Source organism: Canis lupus, chromosome 24 (genome assembly GCF_048164855.1).
Source record: "Canis lupus baileyi chromosome 24, mCanLup2.hap1, whole genome shotgun sequence".
Lineage (NCBI taxonomy): Eukaryota > Metazoa > Chordata > Mammalia > Carnivora > Canidae > Canis > Canis lupus.
Window position 1 is genome coordinate 41,551,950 of NC_132861.1, and position 26,790 is coordinate 41,578,739.

Genomic DNA, 26,790 nt, shown 5'->3' on the forward strand with positions numbered 1-26,790 from the left:
AGTTTTATTTCTAGCAATATATGTCCCCTCTATTATTTATATCAGCATAGTTCCTTGATTCTAAGACACACTTTTTTTTTTCCCTACATCTTTTTAGGACCAAGGTAGGCCACAAACATAATAAAGATACCATCAAAAATCAGTAGGGACTCCCATCCAAGTACTAACCAGGCCCGACCCTGCTTAGCTTCCGAGATCAGACGAGATTGGGCGCGTTCAGGGTGGTATGGCCGAAGGACAAACATTATATGTTCTCATTCATTTGGGGAATATAAATAATAGTGAAAGGGAATATAAGGGAAGGGAGAAGAAATGTGTGGGAAATATCAGAAAGGGAGACAGAACGACTGCTAACTCTGGGAAACGAACTAGGGGTGGTAGAAGGGGAGGAGGGCAGGGGGTGGGAGTGAATGGGTGACGGGCACTGGGGGTTATTCTGTATGTTGGTAAATTGAACACCAATAAAAAATAAATTAAAAAAATCAGTAGGGAAAATAGTGTTATTTGGCTAATGGTACTTGAATAATTTTTTAACTACTTGGAAGAGTAAAAGAGTAAAAGTAGTAACTACTTTAAGACAAATTTCTTATAATTATGTTTAGAATTTTTAAAAATATGAAAAAATTGTCTAAGAATATGTGAAGGAAGTTTTTCAGTTCTTGAGTCCAGAGAAAGTTTCTAAGCATAAAAGCAATGAACATAATCTCAAATGAAGGCAAAGCAACAATTTTTTTTTCCAGAACCTAATAGGTTATGTGTCAAAATGAAAAGCAAGAAAGGCATAAATTAGGAAAAAGAGGATCATTTTATTGTGATGAAGAATACTGCAGGAAAAATATAGGCAGGGAGATCCCTGGGTGGCTTAGCGGTTTGGCACCTGCCTTCAGCCCAGGGCATGATCCTGGAGTCCCGGGATCGAGTCCCACATCAGCTCCCCACATGGAGCCTGCTTCTTCCTCTGCCTGTGTCTCCCTCTCTCTCTGTGTCTCTTATGAATAAATAAATGAAATCTTAAAAAAAAAAGAAAAATACAGGCAAATTAAAAAAGTTCATCAATAGTTGACAGAAGAAAACATCAATCAGTGGCTAATAATTGTATAACATGTACATTGTTAACCAAATAAAAGCAAATTAAAATAATAAGCTATTTTACTTGTTAAATTAGATTTAAAAATTATCACTATTGAGGATTTGGTGAAATGGGAGTATACATAAACTTCCGATGGGTTTGCATATTGGTACAAACTTTCTGAAAGGTAATGTGATGATCTGTATCAAGAGCTGTAAAAAGTTTATACCCTTTAATTCAGTAACTGTCTAGGAACCTGCCCAAGTTATAAATAACCAGAAATGCAGAAAAAGATCCAACATAAGCGTACTTATTGTCATGAAGTATTGGAAAGTTGGAAACCACTTAAATGCTCAATAGCAAGTGAATAATTTAATAAATCATGCAGTAGATTATTATATAGCCCTTAAAGTGGGATGTTCAGAGGTTGTTTTAATGGAATTAAATTTTGGAAATATTAGAATTCATTTTGAAAATCCTCAAGGTAAGAGTAGAAAGTAGAATGCAGTGTATTATGTATAATATGATTTCAATTTTTTCCCCAAAGAATAGTCACAAAAAGGACCAGAAAAAAGTACATAATAGTATTACTGTTTAACTTAAAGTCATGGAATTGTTTATCATTTTTTCCTTTATCTTCCCCCCCACCCCAGTTCTCTATAGTGAGCATGCATCATTTAAAATAGCAAAAAGGAGTTACTAAAATATAAATATATAGTAGCATATTTTCATGAGTATCTTCAGACTGTCATCGATCTTAACTTGCTTGTCTCCTATAAGTTCCAAGAGGGCAGGAATATCTGTCCCATTCACAGCTTATCCTCAGTGTCTGAGATGGTGCCTCGCACATCATAGTTATTCAGTAAAATGTGTGTTTATAGAATAAAGGCAGAGCGTGGGGCGGCTGGCCCAATGAAAGATAAAGGCAAAGTATAAACAGCCGAGTTAATTGCCCGAAGCCCAGAAGTATAGGGTGGGCAGTAAAGTCAGATCGAAAATCTGAGTACAGAGTTTGTGCACTGTACTCAGGCAAAGTCTAGCATCCAAATGCGAGAAAAGGGAAGACCAGCTGAAAAGGCTGCTCAACACCCAGGTGAGAACAGGGTTGCACCCTGCCTCTTGTCCCCCCAGAGACCGCAGGTGCCTGCATGAGACACGAGTCATCTAGGAGGCTGCTGGGGCGCTTTCAGTCACCTCCAGAAACAGGGAGCTTTTGTAGTACAACTTCTCTGATCACAAAGTAATAATAAAGACTTAAAAAACTGAATATGAGCCAAAGGAGTATTCAACCCCAATAATCCTAATCACTTGGAAATTTAACTCCCTGACTTAAGAGGAATTTTTAAAAAGAACTTGATGAATGAACAGTAGGAACACTCCGAATCAAACCTGGGGGCCATGGCAAACTGTGAAGTGTTTTTTTAAAAATACGGTAAGAAAGTTTACTAAGTAAATAGGGATCCCTGGGTGGCACAGCGGTTTAGCTCCTGCCTTTGGCCCAGGGCGTGATCCTGGAGACCCAGGATCGAATCCCACGTCGGGCTCCCGGTGCATGGAGCCTGCTTCTCCCTCTGCCTATGTCTCTGCCTCTCTCTCTCTATCTCTCTCTCTCTCTCTGTGTGACTATCATAAATAAATAAAAATTAAAAAAAAAGAAAGTTTACTAAGTAAATAACTTAAGCCTTCAATCTCAGAAGCTACAAACAACAAATAAACTGTTAGAAGAAGAAGGTACTGATAAAATGACATTACAAATTACAAATTTGTAATGAGTGAAACAAAATGTAATAAACCAAAAAGGGAAAAAGAATTGATCATTGAGGAGTCTTTCCTTTGAAAGGACAAATCAAGTAGGCAAGCCGGTGGCAGGTGTAACTCAGAGAATTAGAATGACCTGAAACAGCAGATAGGACAAAAGGGAATGGAAGCACAGGCGTGGAGGAAGCTAGCTCCACTTCTGGAAGGATGCATGTTTGAGGGGAAATACCGTTTTTTGGTTTAAGAGATTACCAGGTTTCCGTGTGTGTGTGTGTGTGTGTGTGTGTGTGTGTGTGTGTGTGTTCGTGACCGTTTTGTACCAGCATTATTAAAACCAAATCTCTACGAGAGAACAGGGAGATTTTGTGATCCAAGCAATATTTAATATACAGTTTTGTAAGTCGTTGAGTTTCTCTGATGTATTCTAACTGCTGCGTCACTGTTGCATCCACAGTCATGGAGTTTCTTTGATGAGCTCTTACGTAGAGAACACTCATTTGTAATGTCATTTTATCCAGGACCTCGATCCTGTAAATTCGGAGGGAGGATTTCCCAGCAGAACTGACACTGCAGGTTTTGATGAACCAGTTAATTTTACTTTGAGGGTGGCCTAGGTTCACCGAATGGTGTATACCAAGTGATGTGAACTCTGAACAAAGGGTCACATTTCTCCCCCACCCCCGTTTCTCTCAAGTGATTTTGTGAAGTGTGATACACTGGTGGGTAAAAATATCTGAGGACTTGCTAATGAAAGACAGTGTGTACAGAATCTGCTTTGGTAGCACATATTTTTTATAGATGTTGAAAATGCTGTTGTCAAACAGTATTTTAAAAACTGTCAGGTGTGTGTGTGTTTTTCAAACGAGTTTTAAATAATTCAGTACTTATGCAGGCAGCAGAAAAATGACTTTATAAACTTGCAATTCTCTTTTGTACTGAATGTAGAAGTAAAGTCTATAAATTAAAAATGAACATGATCCAATCCCTCTTTTTTACTAATAACCAATGTATAGCGTTGATGAAATTTGCTGTTACTAGTGTTTTGCGTTTTTCCCTTCCAATTAGAGAATCACCTTAGAGTCATTTTGGCAGAGATACTACATATGTACTTATAGTGAAATAGGTTTCTAGGAGCAAGCCTTGTGTGGTTTATCTAACTCAATGGTGACTCACGGCAGCCTCCCACCCTCTTCTTCCTTCCTGTGAGCTGCTGAATGAGGAAGGAGGGTAGAATGGACTGGGAGGATGGTTCGCTCAGAAGAGCCCCCTTCCTCAACAGTTCATTGTGTGAAAAAGTAGGGATCATGGACTATTATGAATCTTAGCCACATTTCTCATAGACTCATTACTCAAAACTTATTTTTCTCCTCGTCTTCCTGTCTCCAGTTTCTTTTTCTAAGGAGTGACACAGCTAACCTTGTTTACCTGGATGGAATGCGCAGAACTTGCCGACAAAGAATTGTGGCTTTTCTGAAGGCAGAAAAATGCTCTTCTTCGTCCATGATTATGAGTGTTCTTTGGTTTTGTTTTCTTCACTTGGGTATTTTGTACTAATCATAGAGGTATTATTCACATCCAGGAGTTATCAAATCTCTAATCTGAGATTCTCAGAGTTCGGAATAAAATCAAAAATTTTTTTATTTATTTATGATAGTCACAGAGAGAGAGAGAGAGAGAGAGAGGCAGAGACATAGGCAGAGGGAGAAGCAGGCTCCATGCACTGGGAGCCTGACGTGGGATTCGATCCTGGGTCTCCAGGATCACACCCTGGGCCAAAGGCAGGCGCCAAACCGCTGCGCCACCCAGGGATCCCATAAAATCACTTTCATGGTAAAAAGATTTAAGGTATATTTGCAGGGATTAGGATCCAACTGAGTCATAGCCACAGAGAATGGAGGGTTACAGTAACACGGGAGACACAGGAATGGCAGGAACACCTGTCTTGGAATGTTAAGTTGAAGGTTTTTTCATTGTAGCAGCAATTTTAAAGATTTGATGTAAGAAACAGTAAAAGTTCATTTAAAATTCATAAATTCCACTCTGGTGTCTCTCTGCATACACTGCCTGTGATTGCCATCAGGCATCTTGAGCACGCTGATTATACACTGTTTGACACACATTGTTTGCAGTGTAGTTCAAGTGCTACACAGACTGACTTGTTCCCCGCATTCAGTCTGGAAGAATTCATCAGCGCTGTTGTTCCTAATATGGGTGGAGGTGGACTGCCTAATGAGAGAGGTGTTCTGCGTGCGATCCGTATTGTTGCAAGATCTTCCTCTGAGAGCTTCGTCTTTAATGATGGCTCAAGGTCCCCCACTCAGTCTGGGTTTCATAAATTTTTGCATATTAATGTCAATGGAGTTTTCTTAAGGTGCAGCTCAGGATTGATGGTAAAAAGAAGACTGGATGGGGAATGGCCAGCAAAAGATCTTAGAAAACAGAAAAGGAAATTAAAATCACCTGGTGAAATAGACCTTTCAGTAGATTTGAAGAAGGCACACACTCTTTTGAAGAGGTTCATTGAGGAATGCAAATTAGGAATCAGAGTAGATTATTTTATTTTTTTAAAGAAGTGCTTTGAGGGTCAAAACGTGGCTCATAGTACTGCTAGTCTTGTGTCACATGAACAGTTACATGGTTCCTAGTCATACTTTTGGAGTCTGTTCCCTGTTCTTCATTGCATCCTACTTAAACTCTCTCAGATGTGTGAGTGTCTGGGGCAATGACAGGTAGAAGGTGTATCCATCAGTCTGGGCCTCCTGGGGTTGGACCCATTCTTGAGACTGCCTTTCTGCACACATTTATTGATTTCCACTCCCACTTTCTCCTGGCTCTCAATTTCATAACCTTGGCGCCCTTGGCCAAGGTTTTTTTTTACTTCTCTAAATCTCAGCTCCTCATATATAAAATGGGACCAATAATACATGTCTTATGGGCTTTCTGAGAGAATTAAAAGGATACCATGAGGAAAGCACTGAAATCAGTGTCTGGCTCCTTGGAAGAGCTACCACCACTTCAGTGCCTCTGAGTTTTCTTCTGTGAGTACAAGAATAACTGAAGCTAGTCAGAGCATGTCAAAGTCTTCCAGAGCTATGGGAGTCCTGCACCTCCCTTGGAAGTATGTGCTAATAGCTTACTCAATAAGGTGTCTGAGTTTTAGGGAGCGCCTTAATAGAGATAGCAAATAGTGTTTCTCAGTTAAAAAAGTGAGATGTTTGAATTTTTTCTCACATTTTGCTTAATACCTACAATATGTCAGACATTATATGGAATGCTTTTATATGTATTTTCTCTTTTAATTCTTGTGTCATTATTATTATCTCCTGCACATGCGGATTGGAGCTGTATCTAATATAAGGGTGTAGGTTCTGAGAATGAGTTTAGTAACTTGAACGTCTGGGTTAATAATTCTTCAGTGTGGAAACATTCTTTTGACTCTGTTAGTAGGATCATCAGTCCCCCACTCCACCTGGAGTCTTTGCTTATACTGGAACTGAGATAGTGTACAGCACAATTTCCCTTCAGACTTTGAGCTCGGTTGGTTCTACATTGCCTCGGTCATCTTTGTCCACTTCCTTTGAGATTCTTCTGGTTATGGTTTCAAGAAGCCCAGGCCAAACTAATTTGATCAGAAGAAAGGACCTCTACTGGCTTACATAACTAAAATTTCAGGGTTTCAGAGACATGAAGTATGGTGGAATTTGGATGTGCAAGCAAGGGCATCAGAATTTTGTCTTTTCCTGTGTTGGCTTCTGTGTTATTTATTGCCCTGTAATAAGTGATATCAAGTGTAGTAGCTTAAGAGAATACACACTTATTATCTCATGGTGTTCATAGGGCAGGAGGCTAGGCATGGCTTATGTGGGCCTCAGGCTGCAGGATTTCTCACAAGACTGCAACAAAGGTGTCAGCCAGCACTAAGATCTCATCTGAAGGTTTGACCTGGGAAGGATCTGCTTCCAAACCATGTGGCTCATCAAAGAACACAGTTCCTCTGGGTTGTTAGGTTAAGAGCTGTGCTGTCATCTGTCAGCCAGGGGCATCCTCAGTTCCTTGCCACTGGAATTGCCCCATAGGTTAGCTCACAGTATGGGAGTTTCGTACATTAAGGTCAGCAAAATGGAGTCTGTTAGGAAGGTAGAAATTATCATCTTACGTAACACAATAGTGGAAGTGGCATGTTCTATGCTATTTAGAAGCAAGTCACAGGTCCCAGCCATGTGCAGGAAGAAAGGATTGTGAAAGGTATGAATACCAAGAATCAGAGATAAGGGCAATTCTAGAGAAAATAGAGCAGCCTATCTTTTCAGCTCCCATATATATACCTGGAACCCACAAGTTGAGATTCTTGGTTGAACACCTTGGAAATCTGCTCTGGCAAACTTTACCACCAGGGGAATAATTGGAAGACTATCATCTTCTAGATTGTAGAGAATACCAAAGCACTTTGCTGGAAATACCTGAGAGAACTGAATGAACCCTGAATGCTGCTTTGCTGCACTCCTATCACTAGATTGTCAAGATTAGATGCAAGGTATATCTCGTTGGCCAAGTATAGGTGCCTCTGCTTGTGGATGAGCTACAAGGAAGGGAAGTGAGGAGATATCCACCTGCCTTGGACCTCCATTGGAAGTGTGACTGCTTCTTTGACCATGGCAGTGCTCTGAGATGAGCTTATATGGGTCTCATGGTTTCCACGGATGTTCGGCCGAGCAGGTTGCATTGCATAAACAGACTCTCCTCTGCTAGACTGTTTACAGAACTGTGTTGCTGGTGATTCCGTGCTCTTGTATAACATTAACTGTGCCTTGCAGGCATACCAACAAAGCTGTTGCAGAAGCAATATGTGTTATCAATGGCACGCCCAGGTCTCTGAGTCATATAGTAGGTGGGGCGTTCACAGTCAGAATTTTGATTCAGACCAGATTTAACCACAAGTAGAATTTAATTTTTTGAAATTATAGGCTAACTTTATGATCTAGTTTTGTTTCCTAGTCTTTGTGTTGAGTCTAGGGATTCGGGAATTACCTTAACTCTTTACCATTGTCATCTTTGGCCATGTGTATGTGACTTTCTTGGATGTGTGGGTACACTAGCTGAATTATCATGTTTTTATAAGTCCAAAGAACTTGTAAATCTTTTGAAGTAAGTATAAGTGAAAATTCAGTCTTGCAGCATTACAGTAGAATACATTAAGACCAACTTACCAAGAAGGGAAACAGATGTCACTTCTCTGGGGTAATTTGTAGGGTAAAGAGTATTGCCTATACTCAAAATGTTTTTCTTTATTGACCTGCTATGGCAGCTATAATCTCACCATTAGAATTTGAATTTTGGCTTAAGATCAGCAGACCTCAACACATTAAAATCACCTAGGGAATTAACAAAACCAGAAAGTAACCAAACAAAGCAATGTCAGGGTCCTACTTCTAGAACAATTTTGAAGAATTTCTGGGGGTGCAGTCCAAGGAGCTGTAACTTTTAAAACCTGTTTAAGAGAGTCTAATGTCCAGCCAGGGTTGAAAAACAGTGGATCTAGACTCCTTGCTGCCAAGGGCAGTGCATCCACTCATGTTATGGTGTCTTCGAGGAACATGTAGAAGTCATTTCCCCAGTTCATAGTTGAGATCATCCCCTGCCGCCCTTTCTTCCTCGTGTACCCCTGGTCATCCAAATCACTTATGCCAGTCTCTTCCTGCAATCTCAGAGAGCCCTGCTATCAAAGGGCTGTGGGATTTCCAGGTATCCACACTGCTTCTGCAAACCCCTCCATAAGGCTGAGCTCACAGGAACGTCTCTTTGCTTCATAACAGTAGCACATGTTAAAATCAGGCTATAAACAATCCAACTTCTCTTTCATTTTATATTTACTTTCTGGAGGTGATGTGCAAATAATCATTCATGTGGTATCCAGAAATATTTTTGTCTATAGTAATAGCAGATGGCAGAGCATTTTTCACGTGCCAAGTTGCATTCATTCTACCACAGTGCAATGTGGAAGTGATCATGGCCTCTTTCAAATATTCTAACTCCCCATGTGCATTTCAGTCATGGTGGGAAGTTTTCTTGCGTATCAGTTCAATATGTTGTAGATTTACTTGGAATCCGTGGAATTTGTGCATAGTATGGTCACATGGGAAGTACTTTGAAAAGAAATATTTTTGAGGCCTAATGATTAAAAGGCATCAATTCAGCAAACATTTAATAAGCATTTGCTGTGTGCTAAGCCAGTGGCTTCCACTGGGATAGATGGCTTAGTACCCAGGAAGGATTTTGGAAATTTGCAGGGTTGTGTTTTGTTGTCATAATGATTAGCCGGGGGTGCTGCTGGCATTTGGTGTGCAGGGGCCAAAGGTACTAACTGCCCCACACCAGGCAGGACAGTCCCCTACAGGAATGATCCTGCATAACTTCCCCATCCCCAGTTCTGTTGTGAGAACATTTATGTAGGTGAACAAGCTGTTTATGATTATCCGAATCTAAAACCTAATTGTGCTTTTCATATAAACACAAAGATTTGTGTTCTGTTTTTTTTCTTTTTGGCATGGATTTAATATACAATGACTTTTCCAGGAAAATCGTAAATTGAATTGTAAATGTAACTTAAGGGAAAATTGTACTTTGCTTTTTTTTGGAATCAAAAAGTTATTTTCCCTCACATGAAATCGTGTCACTGATGGAACCCTGCATGTGGTATTTGAGTCACAAAAAGCCCATCTGTATCTGCCTGCATTTATTATTCTTACCTTCATGCAGATTCCATACATAGGGGCAAGCAGAGGACCATTTTCTATGTCTTCTGCTGGTGTAAAACAATTCATGGTATTTTACTGTATCACTTGTGAATTTTTTTTCCTTATATTACAGCTAGGGCATTGTGTTGAGATTGTGTTTACATATGTATCTGTGTTTTTAAAAGTATGTGTGTTTGTGAATTCCATTTCAAGAAAACAGAGGGAGCAGAACAAACTGTTGGGGCTTAAGAGGGCATTGGGTATGACAGGCTTGAGAGCCATTAGACCATGCAGCAGGGCGACACCAAGAGTGTGATTAGGGAGACTGTTTTGCTAGTGCTTAGCTGGGTGAAGTGGAGGGCAAAGGGAGTATTACCAACAAAGTCAAGAAGGGCAAAAGCATAGCTTTTGCAAATGGCCCAAGCTTAGGGTGCAGTAGGGCTGGGGGCTGGCAGTAAGGAGTGAAGCTTAAGAGGCAGACAGAGGCACATGGAGGATGCGACAAGCCTGCTTGTATTTTACTCCAGAAACACTGGAGAGCTACCAAGAGGCATATGCATCTGGAGGAGGCTTGCAGGTTAGAATGCTTGTCACAGGAGCGAACCTGAACTGGGCTGGAGCAGGGCGAGGGACACCAGGGAGAGGCCTGAGCGGAGGCAGTGGCAGCTGGGAGAGGCAGTGGGGGTGCTCATTGGTCCTGTGAAGGTGTTTCAGACCTAGGATTCAGTCTCCGGTCTTCTGACCCCCAGCTCCGTGTTCTCAGACACATTCTTGGATCACCCCAGGGGCTGGGGTGCATGCGGTATGGTGCCGAGCAGGTGGAGACAGTTCTGGCACGTGCTGTGCACCAAACAGTGAATATAGGGAATGGGGGGTAGGGAGGGTAGAATGTGTCTGGTCCTGTGAAGTGTCTGGCAAGGAAAGGAACATAGGCCTCACTTCTGGGACTGCTCTCTTTTCATGTCTCGGCCCCAGTGAAGTGTGTGTGTCGGGGAGGGGATTGTCGTGCCTTTATTTTGCCTGGAAAATAAAACTTGCCCGTTGCTGTCAGTTAATTTGGCTCACCTTTCGTTTCGTTTTGAAAATTTGAGTCACCACAACAGACTCTGAAGAAACTTAGTAATGCTGCAAAGCCACAGATTTTCATCTGGAGTGCTAGTTTCAAAACACTTGCCGGTGCCAATTGGGGGAAAGCTTTCTTCACGATTTACCCTAACAACAACAAAAATATTTAGATTTACCCACCACACTGATGAGAGTGATACCGTTCTTTAAAGGAGGGCCTTACCCAATTTTTGTGCCCTTGATATTTGAAAAATAATAATGCCAGTTACTCAAACACTATTTTAAGATGTTTGGAAAATAGGGGAATGTTACTCCCTCCCTACCACACATTATATGTTGCTGTTTAATGCATTTCCTTCACATATTATTTTAGATACATATATGTACCTTGTATGTGTATAATGTGTTTTATGTCATACATAAAGATACAGTGTATACAGGTATACTAGAAGCCCAATAAAATGAAATACGAGAGCTATATTTTGGACCATCTTTCCCCTCAATTTCTAACTTAGTACCCAGCTGCTTCCTGAATACTGTCCTAGGTGCCTTTATTTAGCTGTCATGCAGGCATCTCTCCATAAACACATCAGCACTGAGCCTCGAATTCTCCCCACCCAGCCTTCTCTTCCCAGTCCCCCCATCCTGGTAATAAGTTCCACTGTCCATCTTGTTGCACAGCACAGGCCAGCAGCCTAGATTCCTCCTTCCCACCCCCCACCCCCCCACCCCCCCCGCATGGAGTCCATCCACAGGTTCTTTTTTATCTCTGCTGCCAGGATAGACTTGGCTGTGCTCACTTCTCTCCACCTCTGCTTCTACCAGCCTCTTCTCAGTGGCCATCATTCTTCATCTGAGCTACATTAGCCTCCTTACTGATCTGCTGCATGGGCCATTCTTGCCTCCTTAGACTCTGCTCTCCCAGCAGACGGAATAGATCACTTGCAGAAATTCTAGATCCCATTTAAAATTTTTCTGCAGCCTCCCACTGTAGTCCGGACACACCCAAATTCCTCTCCATGGCACATAAGGCCTATAGGATCTGGCTCTTGCCCATCTTTCCAAATTCATCTCCTGCCTTAGAATGTCCTTATGCTACCTCACTGTGCTCCAGTCATCTAAAAGACACCAACCAGGTTCTTTGCACCCTCTAAGATCTTACATATGTGCTTTTCTCTTCTTCCCCTCGGAGCATGCAAACTCCAAATGCTATGGATGTCACTTTATTTTTTTCATTTTGTTTATTTATTAAAGAGAGAGAGAAAACACAGAGGGAGGTGCAGAAGGAGAGGGAGAAGCAGACTCCCTGCTGAGAAGGGAGCCAGATGTTGGACTTGATCCCATGGCCCAGAGATGGTGACCTGAGCTGAAGGCAGATGCTTAACTGACTGAACCACCCAGGCACCCAATATGGATGTCACTTTAAATGCCACTAAGGAGCCATCCCAGACCACCCTAGGGAAAGTAGACTCACTTCTTTATACTTTGCACAATTTGCCCTTAGAGAGCGTGTGTATATGTGTTTGTCCATGTGCACACGTGCACATGTGCCCTCCCACCAGATTGGAAGCTCCATGAGGCAGTGACCATGTTTGTCTTATTTATGTAGTAACCCGTCAGTAAATATTTGATGAATGAATGAATGAATGCTACCTTCTTGAACCAGCTCGTGAAATTCTCTTGCTGCCAGGCTGAGGGGCATGGAATTGAAAGCCAAAGAATGGCTAGGCATCATCTATTATCTGGGAAGCTCTTTTGTAAAAGAGGCTTTCCTCTCCCTTTGCAATACCCTTGTTTTTCTCCAGATTGTGTTTGTCTGGGACTCAAGTAAATGTCAGTGGTCAGCTCCCAGCCCTAGGCTGGAGGTTGGTGCCATGTTTAATAAATCAACATGAATATTAGAGGTTGCATGGCCAATATTGCAATCCCTCCCTTTAAGGGAATATGATATTGGAAGGGGGCTAGTTTTTACTTCTGCAGCAGAGGTAGCAGGAGGGTGATGCCAGAGAATGTGGTAAAGAGAAAGAACATATAGACCAAGTCTCTTCCAAATGTGCCATTGCCAAAGACAATGGCATAGTGGTTGAAGAAACAGCCAGGACAGAAACCAGACAGTTTAAGAACAATTTATCTTGGGAAGAAGCAATCCTATCAAGTCCTTCCTAGTGGCATGAATGTTCAAAAACCTGAAAACTTCTTGCCACGTCTTGTAACGCCAGTTTATGAAGATCATTTATTAAGATCCAAACAGTGAGGAACTTCTGATCAGTGCGGTCTGTGCCTGGTATAACTGCTTTTACAGGAGGAAATTATGGAACATAGGATACAATAGACAGACCACGTCTAGGTGACTGCCTCTTACCTTGTTCTCTTGTCCAACGCCGTGTCTCCATCAAGTTACATCCTTAATGAGATCGTTTGCTTGGCATATGCCATGAGATTATGTGTTAGAGTAATACATTTTCTGTTTTCTGAGCTATGCCTGAGATGGCAGCTTCTTCAGCTGTGGAAAGAATTTGCCATTTAGCAGAGGAGGACCTTTATAGCCTGTCACAGCTTTCAATCATAGCTTTAGCTTTTGATTCTTTAACAGTGGCACATGGGAGCAGAAACGTTTTGCATAACCACTTAGCTCAACCTTCCAAGTCGCCTCTGAAAGGAGGGAGGAACAGTTTATCCTGGCATGATAGGAAAGAACACTCTGTACTGGTGTTAATAATATCTGCATATAGTTTGCATAACTGAAATCCACAATCGTCTTATTTCCAGCTTTATTGAAATATATTTGACATATAACACACAATAATATCTCCTATATCTTAATCTTAGTTTTGCTTCAAAATAACTTTTCTACCATCACTATCCTTTATAAGTAATGTGTACCAACATTAATTTGATTTTAACTTTTTTTTTTTAGTTTTTTTTTTTTTTCTACATACACACATTGAGCCCCCACTCTGTGTCAGTGCTACATCTCTTGGGGTCCAGAGAACAAAAACCAATGGCCGAAGGTCTTTCAGAATTGTAGAAAACCACGAGACCTCAGATTGGAAAAGCATTGCAAATCTCAAGGAGAATAAATAAAATAAATCTACAATTAGAGTGACTGTGGTATAATGACAGTGTATCCATAATAAAGAGAAAATCTTAAAAGCCAAGAGAGAAGACAGATGAATGACCATCCAGCTTACATTTCTTGGCAGCAGCAGTTGATCCTATAGCTATCATTTGAATAGGAGACTGAAATAAAGACCTTTTCAGACATATGGAGAGTGGCAAAGTTTTTTACCCTTGGACATTAACTGAAAGAATTGACCAACCGTCAGATTTTGGCAGGAAGGCAGTTGAATCCAGGAGTGGGTTTAAACACCACTGCAAAGCAGTAGCACACGAAAAGAGATTGGGCTCGTTAATAATCTTCATCTAGGGATGCCTGGGTGGCTCAGCAGTTGAGCGTCTGCCTTTGGCTCAGGGTGTGATCTCGGGATCCAGGATCGAGTCCCACATCAGACTCCCCGCAGGGAGCCTGCTTCTCCCTCTGCCTATGTCTCTGCCTCTCTCTCTGTATCGCTCATGAATAAATAAATAAAATCTTAAAATAAAAAAGCAATCTTCATCTAAACAAAATGGCTACCTCTGCCTTAGTATTTGAGGACAAACAGTTTTTCCAGCCGATTGTATGACTACTTAGATTGGTGGAGGTTTGGAGTTCTTCTGTTTGTGATGAATTATTTTCGCTTGAGGCAAGGGTCTGGAATTCAAGCCATCCATAGACTTCTTAAAATTATAGGTGACATGCTTTGTGTATGTGTAATTTTTCTGCAGACAGGATTCAACAGTTAAAGGGGCTTAGAAACTGAACAACTTTAAGAACTACTGGATCAAGATATCGTCCCCCTGTTGAAATGAAATTACTCTAAGTAATTGGCCCAAAGTTGAGAAACGATGATCCAAATTTGAATATTGGATCTTTGTGGCACTCTTGAGACCCCTGACAAGTGATATTTCTTTTCATTGTAGTCCGTATATGCAGTCCACACAACCTAGGTGACTGTACATGGCAGCGATGTGTCTGGCCCCTGTGACTGTATCTTACCAATCATGGTCAGTGTTTGATTATAGCTCTTAGGATTTCTAAAGCGAGTTGCTATTGCACTATCAGAAGAAATAAAGCTTCTAAGTGACCAATTTTAGGATATAATAATAGGTTTAGTGCTGCTGTTTTGTTAATGGAGAGCATGTTTTGTGTAATACATTGTCCAAGTATGCGGGATGGGGAGGGTGTTGTGCTTAATCACTGTCTCTCCCAATGAGATTTGATACTAAAACAACTATTAATCGGTGACTGTGTGTAACGTGGGTTTTTATAATACAGTTGTAATGTATGCAAGAAATGTGCATTTTTATATGTAATTTTAATTCCATGTCTCTACTCCTTTGGTTGTTATTTGTTGAGTGCTAGTGTCAGGCCGTTTACCGCACAAGCAAGGTCATGGGTATAGGGTTTGAATTAGGATGAAAGGTGACAGGCCATCACCAAATCTGCAGTCTCAGCCGAAGACCGAATCGGGTCCAGGAGAAGCCGTGTTCTCGAGAGCTGGCCGCACAGGATATCAGCCTGCGGGTATAACTCAGAGCAGACCGCATACTTCGAGGACAGCTGCCGTGAAACCACGGGCTTCCTCGGACACCACAGACATCAAAGTGTCCTTCTTATGTGTGTGGTTATGATCATAATAACACAACCTGCTTCTGAAGCTGTTAACTGTCTTCCTCCAAAGCCCAGGCAGGAGGGCCTTCTTGCAGCTCCGCAGCACCCCAGGTCAGGGATCAAGCACACTAGTGCTGGGACAGGGGCTCCCTGTCCTGCTGGGGAGGAGACAGCCTCCGGTTCCATTTCTTCTCTGAGGACGTGGGTGTCTCCAAGAGGGCCAGTGAGGTGGTTTGTCAAAGGCTTACCAAAGGCACAGAGAAAGTTAATATATGCCTCTTAAAATGGGCCCATATTTCCTTCTTCGTTGGCTGCCTCTCCCTTTTTGGTGTGTAATGTTAAGACATTCTCAGTTTTGATTAATCTGATCATAATCTCTTCTTATTTTAAAGAAAAGAACACCCATATAAAGCTTAAGTGAATGGATGAGGACGGCCAGGGTTTTGAGAGGGGACTTTTGTGAAAATTTGGAAGGTTGGGCCATAATGCAGTCTGGTCCCTGGTCTGCCAGCTTTCCATCCCTAGTTATTTGCAATTATATTAGGACAATTAGATTATAACTCAAACTTCTGCAAACTCATTTAGAGAGATAAGAAATTCATTTCACCATATTATACTCTAAATTGTAAATGAGGTTCAGGATTGATTGTTTAAGAGGTTGGGGTTTCAATTGAAATTTTCTCCCATGTTATTTTATATCTCTATATGATTCACCATGAAGATTGGTTTAAAAAGTTTGAGAATGTTGATGCAATTTTATTCTTTTCAGTTAAATCGAGGTTGCTATTTTTAAAAAATTGATTCTGGCTGCTTCTTTGTATCCCTCAAACTACCACTTTCTTTGCCATTCCTAGAACTATTTGAAGAGTTTTATGTAGCCTAAAAATAGAGTAAAATAAGCACAATTTTATTTTATTTTTTTGAAAAGCTGAAGAAAAGCCCAGTTCATGCTCTTCTTCCCTGAAAATGGGAACCCGAGCATCTGATCCCATATTTTCATTATCAGGTTACACATATTTTGAGGTAAATATATTTGATGAAAATAATAGCTCTCTTGAAGGAATGACCGTGTATTGTGTTTGGGGGGAGTATGTGTGTGTATGGCATGTGTGCAAGCACACGTGTTGTGACTTTCCATGTGTGTGGACATGCAGGAGCTTGCCTGGGCAACAGTAGGATTGAATTGGCACATGGAGTGAACAGCAGTGCCATTCTGTCTGTAGAAGGCTGCGTCTCGTCTTTCCTCTGAAGTGTCCCATTGTCTGGTCTTTTCCTGGGAGCCAACAAGTCTCTTTGCTGGCTCTAAGACACTGAGAATGACTCATGGCTGGCTGTCTTGCTTGAAGATTTCCAGGGCCTTGGGCCTGTTGGTTGCTGTGGGGGCAGGTGGACTGTGTCGGCTCTGATGCTAGGTCTCCCATGGGGGACTGAGCCTCAGCCCTGTGGCTCCGAGGGTGCTCTAAGTTTAAGATGTCATGGGTTTAATGGGCCTTCTGGTCCGAGGACACTCAAATCATTCATTTCACACACATTCGAGTGTCTGCCCTGTGCGACACACAGCCCGAGGAGCGTGTAATACACATGCGAAAGCCACCGTACTCTTGGACTTTATGTCCAGCTCCTTACTAACTTTTGGTGGCCCCCACTTCTGAAGTGAGGGTCATTTCCCTGCCCTGTGGAAATATTCAATCACTTGACCTTTTTCTGTTTTTGCTTTGAGCTTCTAATGTAGCGTAACAGATGACTAAGGAGACATCATTGCTGCCCCCAGGTTATTTGTAAGAAAGAGACAGACGGGCCAGCGTGTAAACACTCCACTACCCAGAGGGCTGAATACATGCCATAGGAAGTGACTGAGGGAGGTAGAAGGAAAGAGGGACATGATTTTTATGACAGGGGTGCCTGCCATCCAGCTCAGCCTTATAGCCACCTGTGAGTACGTGGGGGTCTGGCAGTGGGGTGAGGAGATGGGCTTTGTGGGTGAAGGGAAGGGATGAGCAAGGCCAAGTGCCTAGAGGACTTGACTATAAGCAGACGAGGCAGCGAGTGTCACTGGATGGCCATGACATGACATGACACTGACACTGTTCCGGAACAGCTGATGGTAGAGTGTGCAAGAGCTGGGGGATTGGGAGGGCAGGGAGACTGGCCAGGTGATCTTTCTTTCATTTATTCTTCTACTCATTGAACAAAGACTTAGCTGGGGCTTGCCTTGAATTTAGAAGCAATTGCCAAGTCTAGATGCTACCTTAAGAAGAATAGAACCAATTTAATGCCCTAACTCATCTTTCAGGCTGGAGGTTGAGAATTTTGTTTATTTTTGCTGAGTGATGGAAAGGTGCCTATGAAGACAACTTGGGGGGAAGGGGGTGGACATCCCAGGCTCCTCTGCTGGGTTTGTCTTGCTCTTTGCCTCACTGGTCAGTGGTGTATAAAAATACAGCAGCACGGATAGACAGCGGGCCTCACAGTGGCTGGGTAATTCAAGGTGTGCTTTGGGGAGCACTGGTTTCATTTATGTTTTTGGATAAGAGCCACAGAGAAACACTGGAAGAAATAGAATGGGTGGTCTTGACAAAATGCTTTCTCCTGTTCAAGGAGGGATACCGCACCTTAAACACGTGGTGGTTATTACCCATCGTACTTTTTTTTTAAGGTAGGAAAGGTGCTTTCGATAGAATGAAATGCTGCTCAGCAAAAAGGACACGATATGGAACAAAGCCTGGAGACAGTGACAAAGTGACATGCACTGGACTGATGAGAAGATAGAATGTATCTACTCATAAACGGTCTCGTTCTCTCCTAGGACTTCCTTCGCTGGGCATCTGGCCGGGATTCTCGTTGGACTCATGTATACTCACGGGCCTCTGAAGAAAATAATGGAAAAATGTGCAGGTACAGAACAAAACACCTTTGGCCTGACAACAAGTTGGAAGTTCATCTTAATTTTAATGGAAACAGGAACAATCCCAAGTTTCCCTGTGGTTCAGCCTAGGAATTCCCTACTAGACTCTTTTTTTTTTTTTTTTAAGATTCCATTTATTTATTTCAGAGAGAAAGCAAGGACAAGCATAAACGGGGGGAGAGGGAGAGGGAGAGAGAGAAGTAGAATCCCTGCTGAGCAGGAAGCCTGATGCAGGGCTCCATCCCAGGACTCTGGGATCACAACCTGAGCCGAAGGCAGATGCTAACCTGACTAAGCCACTCAGGCGTCCCCCACCAGGCAAAACAGCTGGTATAGTCCTTATATTGCTCCAAAGAAAAGATGGCAAACCCAAATTGTAAACCTGAGGCTTTCTTAGGAGACAAATATGTTTACCTTCAACATTAATGGTACTTGCAGAAAAACCAGGATATTCTTGAAAATGCAGAGAACCAAAATGGGTTTCAAATAATACATTCTTCTGTAGTATTCCACGAATTAATATTATGTGTGCAAGGCAGAGTTACAAAAGAAAACCAAATCTGCCCTGAAGTGCAAGGCCAGTATTAGAAAGAAGTCAGAATGACCAGTAGGTTCTCAGCGGGCAGGATGCACATGTGTGCATGGCCAAACCCAAGTCTTCTATTGTTTGAAGCATGGCTCCTGCTTTTGAAAGTTTTGTTGGCTGGTTGGTTTTTTTGTTTTTGTTTTGTTTTGTTTTTGTTTTTGTTTTTTGCTTTTTTTTCCTGTCAAATTGATGCTCAATGAAAATACTTTATTTTATTTAGAAATATATGAATTTTTTAGCCCTCTTAATTTAAAATGCTATACTAGCTTTGACTTATAGGAAAACTATTTTGCAAACACTTGTTTTATAGACCAAATGGGTTCCAATATTTCATCTTTTATTCATGGGAAATCTTCTGAGACTATTTTACCTTTCCTTGAACCATAAATAATTTGTTTTCACAGTTTGTGCCGATGACTGGTATTCTTGAGAACCATATAATATTCATGATATCAGAAAGCTTTCCAGGCATTGTGCTGCCGTCTTTATTAGCGGGCTGTGTGCATTTTCAGATGATTTTTACAGGCTGTGTTGCATCTAAACAGATTCCCATTTTTCCTGCATTTGCTTATTACTGTGTTTTCAGTATGTGTGCTTAGAGAAGGCAGTGGGAACCACATTTATTGAAAATGTCCAGGTCCATTATATTTTTGATACAACTTAATTATGGAAATCTAGTAATGAGCTTTGTTGCCCCAATGCTCTCAGTACAGATAAAGGAAAAGAAATGATTCTTGGGAGCTTAATATTTTCTTTCACTTTTCTACGTGTATCTGAAGTTGAAGTGGTTTGTCAAGCTTTCCACAGACATTTTATGGAATTGAGGGAAGCATTTTGATTTTAAAGAGGACTTCCCCCACAATTTTACCATTTGTGCTATTTACTTTCCTTACTAAAACCTTGCCTATTTATTTTGGAGACTTACTTTTTATATCATGTCATTCTAAAAGTATACAGTAGAGACTTAAATATGAAAAGTTGAAACCAACATTCAGCGCTATTTACAAATAGCCTGCAGTCTCTCTGCCTTTTATTTATTTATTTATTTGTTTGTTTGTTTGTTTATTTCTGGGGAAGCCGGAGAAAGATCTAGAGTGGTGTGACATAAGTACCTGGTGGAAAAGAGCCAAGAGTGTGAAGCTGCTCTGTGATAACTCCTGGAGAAAAGGAGCATCACACTGAAGCTCTGCTATTGCTCCCACCCTCTTTCCCTCTCTTCAGCAGCGCTGAATCCACTGTCCTGCTGCCCTTTTAAGGACAGAGTAAGAGAAGTAAGCAGCATGGCTTACTGGGTGGCATGGCTGGGGGTGAGTTCTCTGGATAGCCAGAGCACCTCTACTTGTACAGAGGGCCTTAAAACCCAAGCAAAGACTCTCTGAGGTCTACAGGAACCTCTAAGGAACTGCAGAAAGTATAGAAGAGCCTCAAGGTTTTCTGCATTCTGTTCCCTAGAGAGCTGGCCCCAAGCAAAAGAGAGTTTATGTTAACAGTTGTTTAGAAATCATTTTAAATGACCTTGGCTTCATTATAAAGAACCTCCCCAGTTGTTGGAAAGATCATCAGTTAAGGCCTTATGGCTGTTGTGTTCTATGGGTTGATGTGTCTTGCTTTTATGCCAGCATGACACTGTTTGGATTACTACAGCTTTGTGATACAGATTGCAGTTGGGAAGCGTTAGGATGGCGGTTATCAGAAAGACAGGAGATAAGAAGCATTGGCGTGGATTTGGAGAGAAGGAAGCCCTTGTATACGGTTGGTGAGAATGTAAATTGGTACAGCCATTATGGAACACAGTATGGAGGTTCCTTGAAGAATTAGAACTACCTGAGGATATAGCAGTCCCACTTCTGAGTGTATATCCAAAGGAAATGAAATCAGCGTCTCCAGGAGATATTCACACTCCCATGTTCATTACAGCATTATTCACAATATGCCAAAATAGGGTGAAAATATCCATCAGAGAAATGGTTAAAGAATATATGTGTGTGTATGCATGTGTGTAGTGGACTTATTCAGCTATAAAAATGAAAGAAATCCTGTTGTTTGTGACAAAATGGATGAACCTGGAAGATATTACCCTAAGTGAAATAAGTCAGTTACAGAAAGACAATTACTGTATGGTCTCACAAATACTATATCATCTTACATGTGAAATCTAAAAAAGTTGAACTTATAAAATCAGAAAGCAGACAGAGGCTGGGGACATGAGAGAAATGGGGAGATGTTGGTCACAGAATACAAACTTCTAGTTATAAGATGAATAAATTATGGGGGTCTAATGTACAATACGGTGACTATAGTTAATAATACTGCTTTGGATCCTTGAAATTTACTGAGAGTAGATTTTATGTTTACACACACTCAAAAAGGTAACTGTGAGATAATGGGTGTACTAATTAATTTTGTAATAATCGTTTCATATGTATGTTGAATCATGTTACATACCATTAAAGTATGATGTTACAAATCATGCTAGTACCTTTTAAGAATTCATGTTGTACAACCTAAATGTATGCGATTTTTTTTGTCAGACCTCAATAAAAGCTACAGTGAGGGAATCCTTATGGCTACAATTAAAATGTTTGTTTCCTTCATATTTAGGCATTTTCCCCTCCAATATTCATTATCCAGGACAGCAGTACCACTTTAATAGTTCAGGTAAGCACTTTATTTCATTTAATACATTTTATCTTAAAAAAATCATAGAGTTTGCCAGCATCGAGCCGCCAAAAGGTCATATTAGCTTATGCTGTTGTAGAGTCGTCCACACATATGTGCTTATGCTGCTAACATGCCCGAAAGCTAGATGGAGCTAGAGCCCAGGGAGCGGATTTGGGTGAATTTGGGAGAGAAGGCCAGGGAAGGAGGTAACTCTGGCCTGAAAGGATTGTATGGTTGTTATGAGATCTCTCAGCCATGGTAGGAATCATAGTAGACCCAGGGCCCTTGATTCTTGGTCTACACATCCGGATTGCCTGCTGAGTGTTAGAAGTTGGTTTCAGATCTATGATTCTCTGTAGTTCATCCCACCTACACGTTCAGGAAGAATCACACCTAACCTCAGAGGCTAAAATAGGCATTCCTCTTACAGTTACTACCATGCGACTTAAAGAAGAGAATGCATTTTTTCCATATGTCTTTGCGAGTATGTAGAAGGGACATCTGACCTGTTTTAGATTAAGGGGCTTATGTTCCGTGCTGAGGAGGCTGCCCTGCATTCCCTGGGCCAGTTCTAGCAGACAGGTGTTAAAGAAGCCTTAGGCTGTGGAGGTCTGTCTTTTATAGTTGTTTCCACTGGAGGACCATGTGATCCCTCTGGTGCTGGTTTTTAAGTCCTTTAAAGTGGGTCTAAAGTAACTTTTACTGTAGGGTTACTTCTATGCTAGTATTGAGGTGTCACTTTTCTAGGATCTTTCCTGAATGGCCTTTGTTCAGCAAGGACTCTTTGTTCTGGTTGGTTGGAAAGCAGAGGTCTCCCAGCCCTGCCTGAGCTCCTGGAATTCTTCATCATCCTTGGCCTGGTCTCATGGCATTTCACCCACACATGCATGGCTTAAAAATTCAGCAAAATCTCCAGGCGGCCTGTGCAGATTCCTGAAGGTCTTTCTGTGCACTTAGTTTTCCCCTTTGCTCTTTTCTGTCCTGCAAATTTCAGGTCCACTCAAGGAGTCTGTTGCACCTGCTTGTGTCCCCTGTCCCTATGCCACAGTCTAGAAAGCACCCTTCAGGCTCCTTTCCTTTCTCTCAAGGATCAAAATCTTGTATTGCCTGTTACACAATGTCTGAAAACACTTATTTCATATATATTTTCTAGTTTCCTACTTGATTATGGTGGAAGGGCTAGTTCAGTCCCAGTGACTCCTTCCTGGCAGTGATAGAAGTCCAGTTCAGCAGAATTAATGTGGTGCATTCAGTGTTCTGCCTGATAGGGAGGAGTAGGGTTGTGGTTATTGGAAGTTATTCAGGAGGTGGAAGGTAAGGGTTTTGAATGAGTAAGGAGAAGTTAAGGAAAGCAGTGGGAGGAAAGGGCTTTTCAGGCCTTTATTAAAGGCCTGTTTGAGATTATCCAGAATGTGTTGGAGTGCTACTAAAGGATTTAATCAGTGGAGTGATACTATTGGAGTTACATTCAAGCTCTGTTTTTGATGTAGTTATAAAGACTTGGATCACGATCATCAACCCTGGCCATATATATGAATCACCTGAGGAGGTTTTTTTGTTTTTGTTTTTAATATATCCGTGCCTTGAATTCATCCCAGACCAATTAAATCAGAATGAGGATAGAGACAGGAACTTGGACTTTTTTTCTTAAAGCTTTCCAGGTGATTTTAATGAGATTAAGAACAAAAATCATTGGTCTAGGTGATGGGGTTTACCTAGACTTGGGGATCATGGAAGTGAATGCTGTTGCTACCCCAAGAAAAACCTCACTTTTGAGGCTTTTGCCTCTGCTAATTTGAATGATTAAAATACTAGAAACGTGGTCTTGGTGTGGGAGAGGAACCATTGTTGAATGATGCCAGCTGATCTGCTTCTATCTGTGGTCTCACCTAAAGAGAAGTGTGATGATTAATTAGTTACTAAGCTGATAAATATACTCATTTGGAAGAGCATCGATTCCTTTTAGTCGTTGGTCCTGGAGACCAGCTCACACTGACTTAAGCATAAGAGCTTCATTGGCCTGCCTGACTAGGAAGAAAGAGGTGGCTTAGGAAGACCATTTTGGTTCTTCTATTGTGGTTTCTCACTTCCTATTGACTATTCCCTCCACTTCACAAGGAACATAGCCTCTAACACCTGGAAGTTGGCAGAGGATAAAGGGCTTTTCAGCTGTTGATTTTTTTAAATCCCTGAAAGTAACAGGAATATTCCTCTGGACAAAGAGAATAAGAACATACCTGTGCACGGACATGCCTTCAACTATCATAGATTCCCTAGTCCTAATGTCTTCTGTGACAGCTGGGGAATTGAAGTTTAGAAATGTTAAGTCATTTGGCTAACGTCATACAAATGTGATAAAACCGGGACCAAAAATGCAACTCCTTGATTCCAAGCCTCTGCTTTTTCTCTATTACAAGGATAGGAGATGGACATTCTGTTGGCTTATCTTTACAAAATAGGGCAGTTCCCCTTATTGTCTTTCCTTTTTTTTTTTTTTTTTTTGGCATTTATTAAAAAAAAGTAAAAAGGGAAACCTTCTCCTTTCCTCCTTCATATGGAAGAAGCATAAGCCTAACAGACACCACAGAATTAAAGGGAGAAATAAAAACCCCTTTTACCTTTCTCTCTTATCCCCTGTAAGATTACCATATTTATATTCCTTCCTCTGAAGTGACTGGATTTCTTCAAAAGCAGAGCTACATAAGGCCAGGTGGCCATGCTAATGGTCATCTAGGGAACTTGTAGGAGAGCATATGTATCCCTTACAAGTAATGATTTATGCTTAATATGGCCGTCCTTAGCTGGAAGTGTCTTTTATAGGTCAAAGAACCTCATGAATGTTTAAAAAGCTGTTACCAATTTTTCTAATCTTGGTGGTGTTTCTTGATCTCTTTTGCCATGAAATCCTGGTATGTGTATAAGGAACAGATGGAGTAGTTAATAGAATAATGATAACCAGAATTCCTTTTACTACAGAGCCAAAGGATATAGCTACAAAAGAGTATTAGACTGCTATTCATCGCAGGATATAATTTAAACTTATTTATCTTAAGTGTTTGATTGTTGGGTTTTTCCAGCCATGTTTATTATGAAGATTTAAAAATATCTGATTGGGCCAGCAGAACAGCTGAAGAAAATTTTTTGTCCTAGGGAGACCTGTTCTCATTGTAATAGATATTGATAGGAGTTTTGGTCTTCTTGATGATTTATGACTGATGAGATAGAACCTTCAACCACACTAGTCTTTTTGACTTAACACACTGAAGCTTTCCCTTTCTCTCCTCATGTTTTGTCTGACAAGTACCAAATTAGATTTTATAATATTCAGATGTTTAGAGTTGTAGACTTTATTTCATTAAGGCGGTGCTGGGTTGGTTTTTAAATAAGAAATAACATGAAGAAAAAATGTTTTTCTATGTCAAGAAAATATTGCCTCAAATTGTAGCAAATTTACCTGGCAGTTGAAACTCTATAGATGCATGGGGTATGGAGTATTTCTGATATCTGTACATATGGGTATTCAGAGCTTTGGGGTTATTTTGGGTTTTGAATTAGCTGGACATTTTCGAGATAGATAGGTAGAAGTGCCGCTTAGAACTTGTATAACAGAATGACTTTCCATAGGGGTTTGAAAGTGGTAATTAATGAGCCATATGGGAAAGTGCCCAATGTGCTTTTTTTGTGTTGCAATAAAATAATTGGCACTCTTAGGGAATTGGGCAGTCTATCTGTTGAGGGATTGTGGAAGCATACCATGGTATTCAGCAACTTATCCATAAGTATTCTATTATGTTTTGGAATGGTTGCCCCTTTCTTTTGTTCTTTGTGAAGTAGACATATTGATGGTATTTTAACCATTTGCCCTTAATAAAAGGTTTTTGTTGTTGTTTTGGTGAGAAATCTAGAAAACAATGTTTGTAGCAGTGCCATAGTCTTCTTTACGCTCAGGATATAAGATTTGCTGGTGGGTGGTCCCTAACATAGCAGTGGGAGCTAAATTTTTTTCACGGGTCTGTTGGGGAGAGACCAAGTTAAAGAAGTGTATCCTTTAAAAAAAAAAAAAAAAGATTTTATTTATTTATTCATGAGAGAGAGAGTCAGAGACATAGGCAGAGGGAGAAGCAGGTTCCCTGAAGGGAGCCTGATGGGGGGACTCGATCCCAGGATCCCAGGATCATGCCTGAGCCAAAGGCAGATGCTCAACCACTGAGCCAGCCAGGTGCCCCCGGAGGTCCATTTTTAAATTTGAATCCAGATCTAACTTCAGTCCTACACTCCTGTGAGGATTTGGGAAATTTACTTATATCCTTCCCTATTTTATTTTTTTTCCTTCCCCTATTTTAAATATGAAGATGTTAATTTTGTGATACAGGAAACAGGAGAGAGAATGTGGAAGTTGGGTTCTTGGACATATTTAGTAAATTCCCACTAATTTTTTACTACTCTAGGAGCAAGACTTGTCAGAATCAGCCCCCCAAATCCAGAACAATTTTATTTAATGTTTATTTAAATCATTCACCTTGTAACTTTGAAGGACATCTTGTAAAATATTACAAAGAAGAGTGTTGTAATAATCATTAAGAATGGGCAAGGACTCTGAATAGATCACTGTCCAAAGACGATGTACAAGTGACCAACAGGCACATGAAAAGATGCTCAATATCATTAATCATTTAAACCATAATGGGATACCACTTACACCTACTGGGCTGGCTATAATTGCAAAGATAGGTAGTAACAAGCCTTGGTGAATATATGGAGAAATCTGAACCCATAAAATGTAAAATAATGCAGCTTTGGAAAACATTCTGGCAGTTCCAAATGGTTAAACATAGACGTTCTTATGACCCAGGAATCCCACTCTTAGGTATGTACACAAGAGAAATTAAAACATATTTCTGTATAAAAACTTGTCCATGAATGTTTATAGGAGCATAATTCACAAGAGTCAAAAGGTGGAAATAACCCAAATGTCTATCAGTTGATGGATGTGATAGAAACATGCAATGGAATATTATTTGGTCACAAAAAGGAATGAAGTACTGATTCATGCTACAACATAGATGAACCTTGAAAATGCCGTGCTAAATGAAACAAACCAGACTCAAAACACCACATGTTGTATGATTCTATTTATATAATTGTCCAGAATAGACATAGCTATAGAGCCAGAAAGTAGATTCTGGTTCCTTAGGGAAGGGTAGAAGATGATAGCTAAAGGGCACAGGTTTGTTTTTGGGGGTGATGAAAATGTTCTAAAATTGACTGTGGTGGTGGCACAAATCTCTGAATATGTACTAA

The 26,790-nt window shown here is 40.9% G+C and overlaps 1 protein-coding gene and 1 long non-coding RNA gene across 22 annotated transcripts in view; one reads left to right on the plus strand and one right to left on the minus strand.

The window, feature by feature from the left end:
* RHBDD1 (rhomboid domain containing 1) overlaps positions 1–26,790 on the plus strand; it is a 125,101-nt gene that overhangs the window by 44,611 nt on the left and 53,700 nt on the right. For all 20 annotated transcript variants that reach the window (XM_072796460.1, XM_072796462.1, XM_072796466.1 and 17 more), the window contains 2 exons: positions 18,144–18,232; positions 21,430–21,486. In XM_072796460.1, the coding sequence (XP_072652561.1) occupies positions 18,144–18,232; positions 21,430–21,486 (146 nt within the window). The remainder of the gene's footprint in view (positions 1–18,143; positions 18,233–21,429; positions 21,487–26,790) is intronic.
* Positions 863–13,240, minus strand: LOC140616096 (uncharacterized). Of its 2 annotated transcripts, XR_012016629.1 has the most exons (4): positions 12,989–13,240; positions 10,627–10,773; positions 4,253–5,256; positions 863–1,010 (listed from the first exon to the last, which is right to left on the minus strand). It is a non-coding gene; the product is annotated as an uncharacterized lncRNA (long non-coding RNA). The 2 variants fall into 2 exon arrangements; XR_012016628.1 differs by lacking the exon at positions 10,627–10,773 and having other exon boundaries at positions 866–1,010.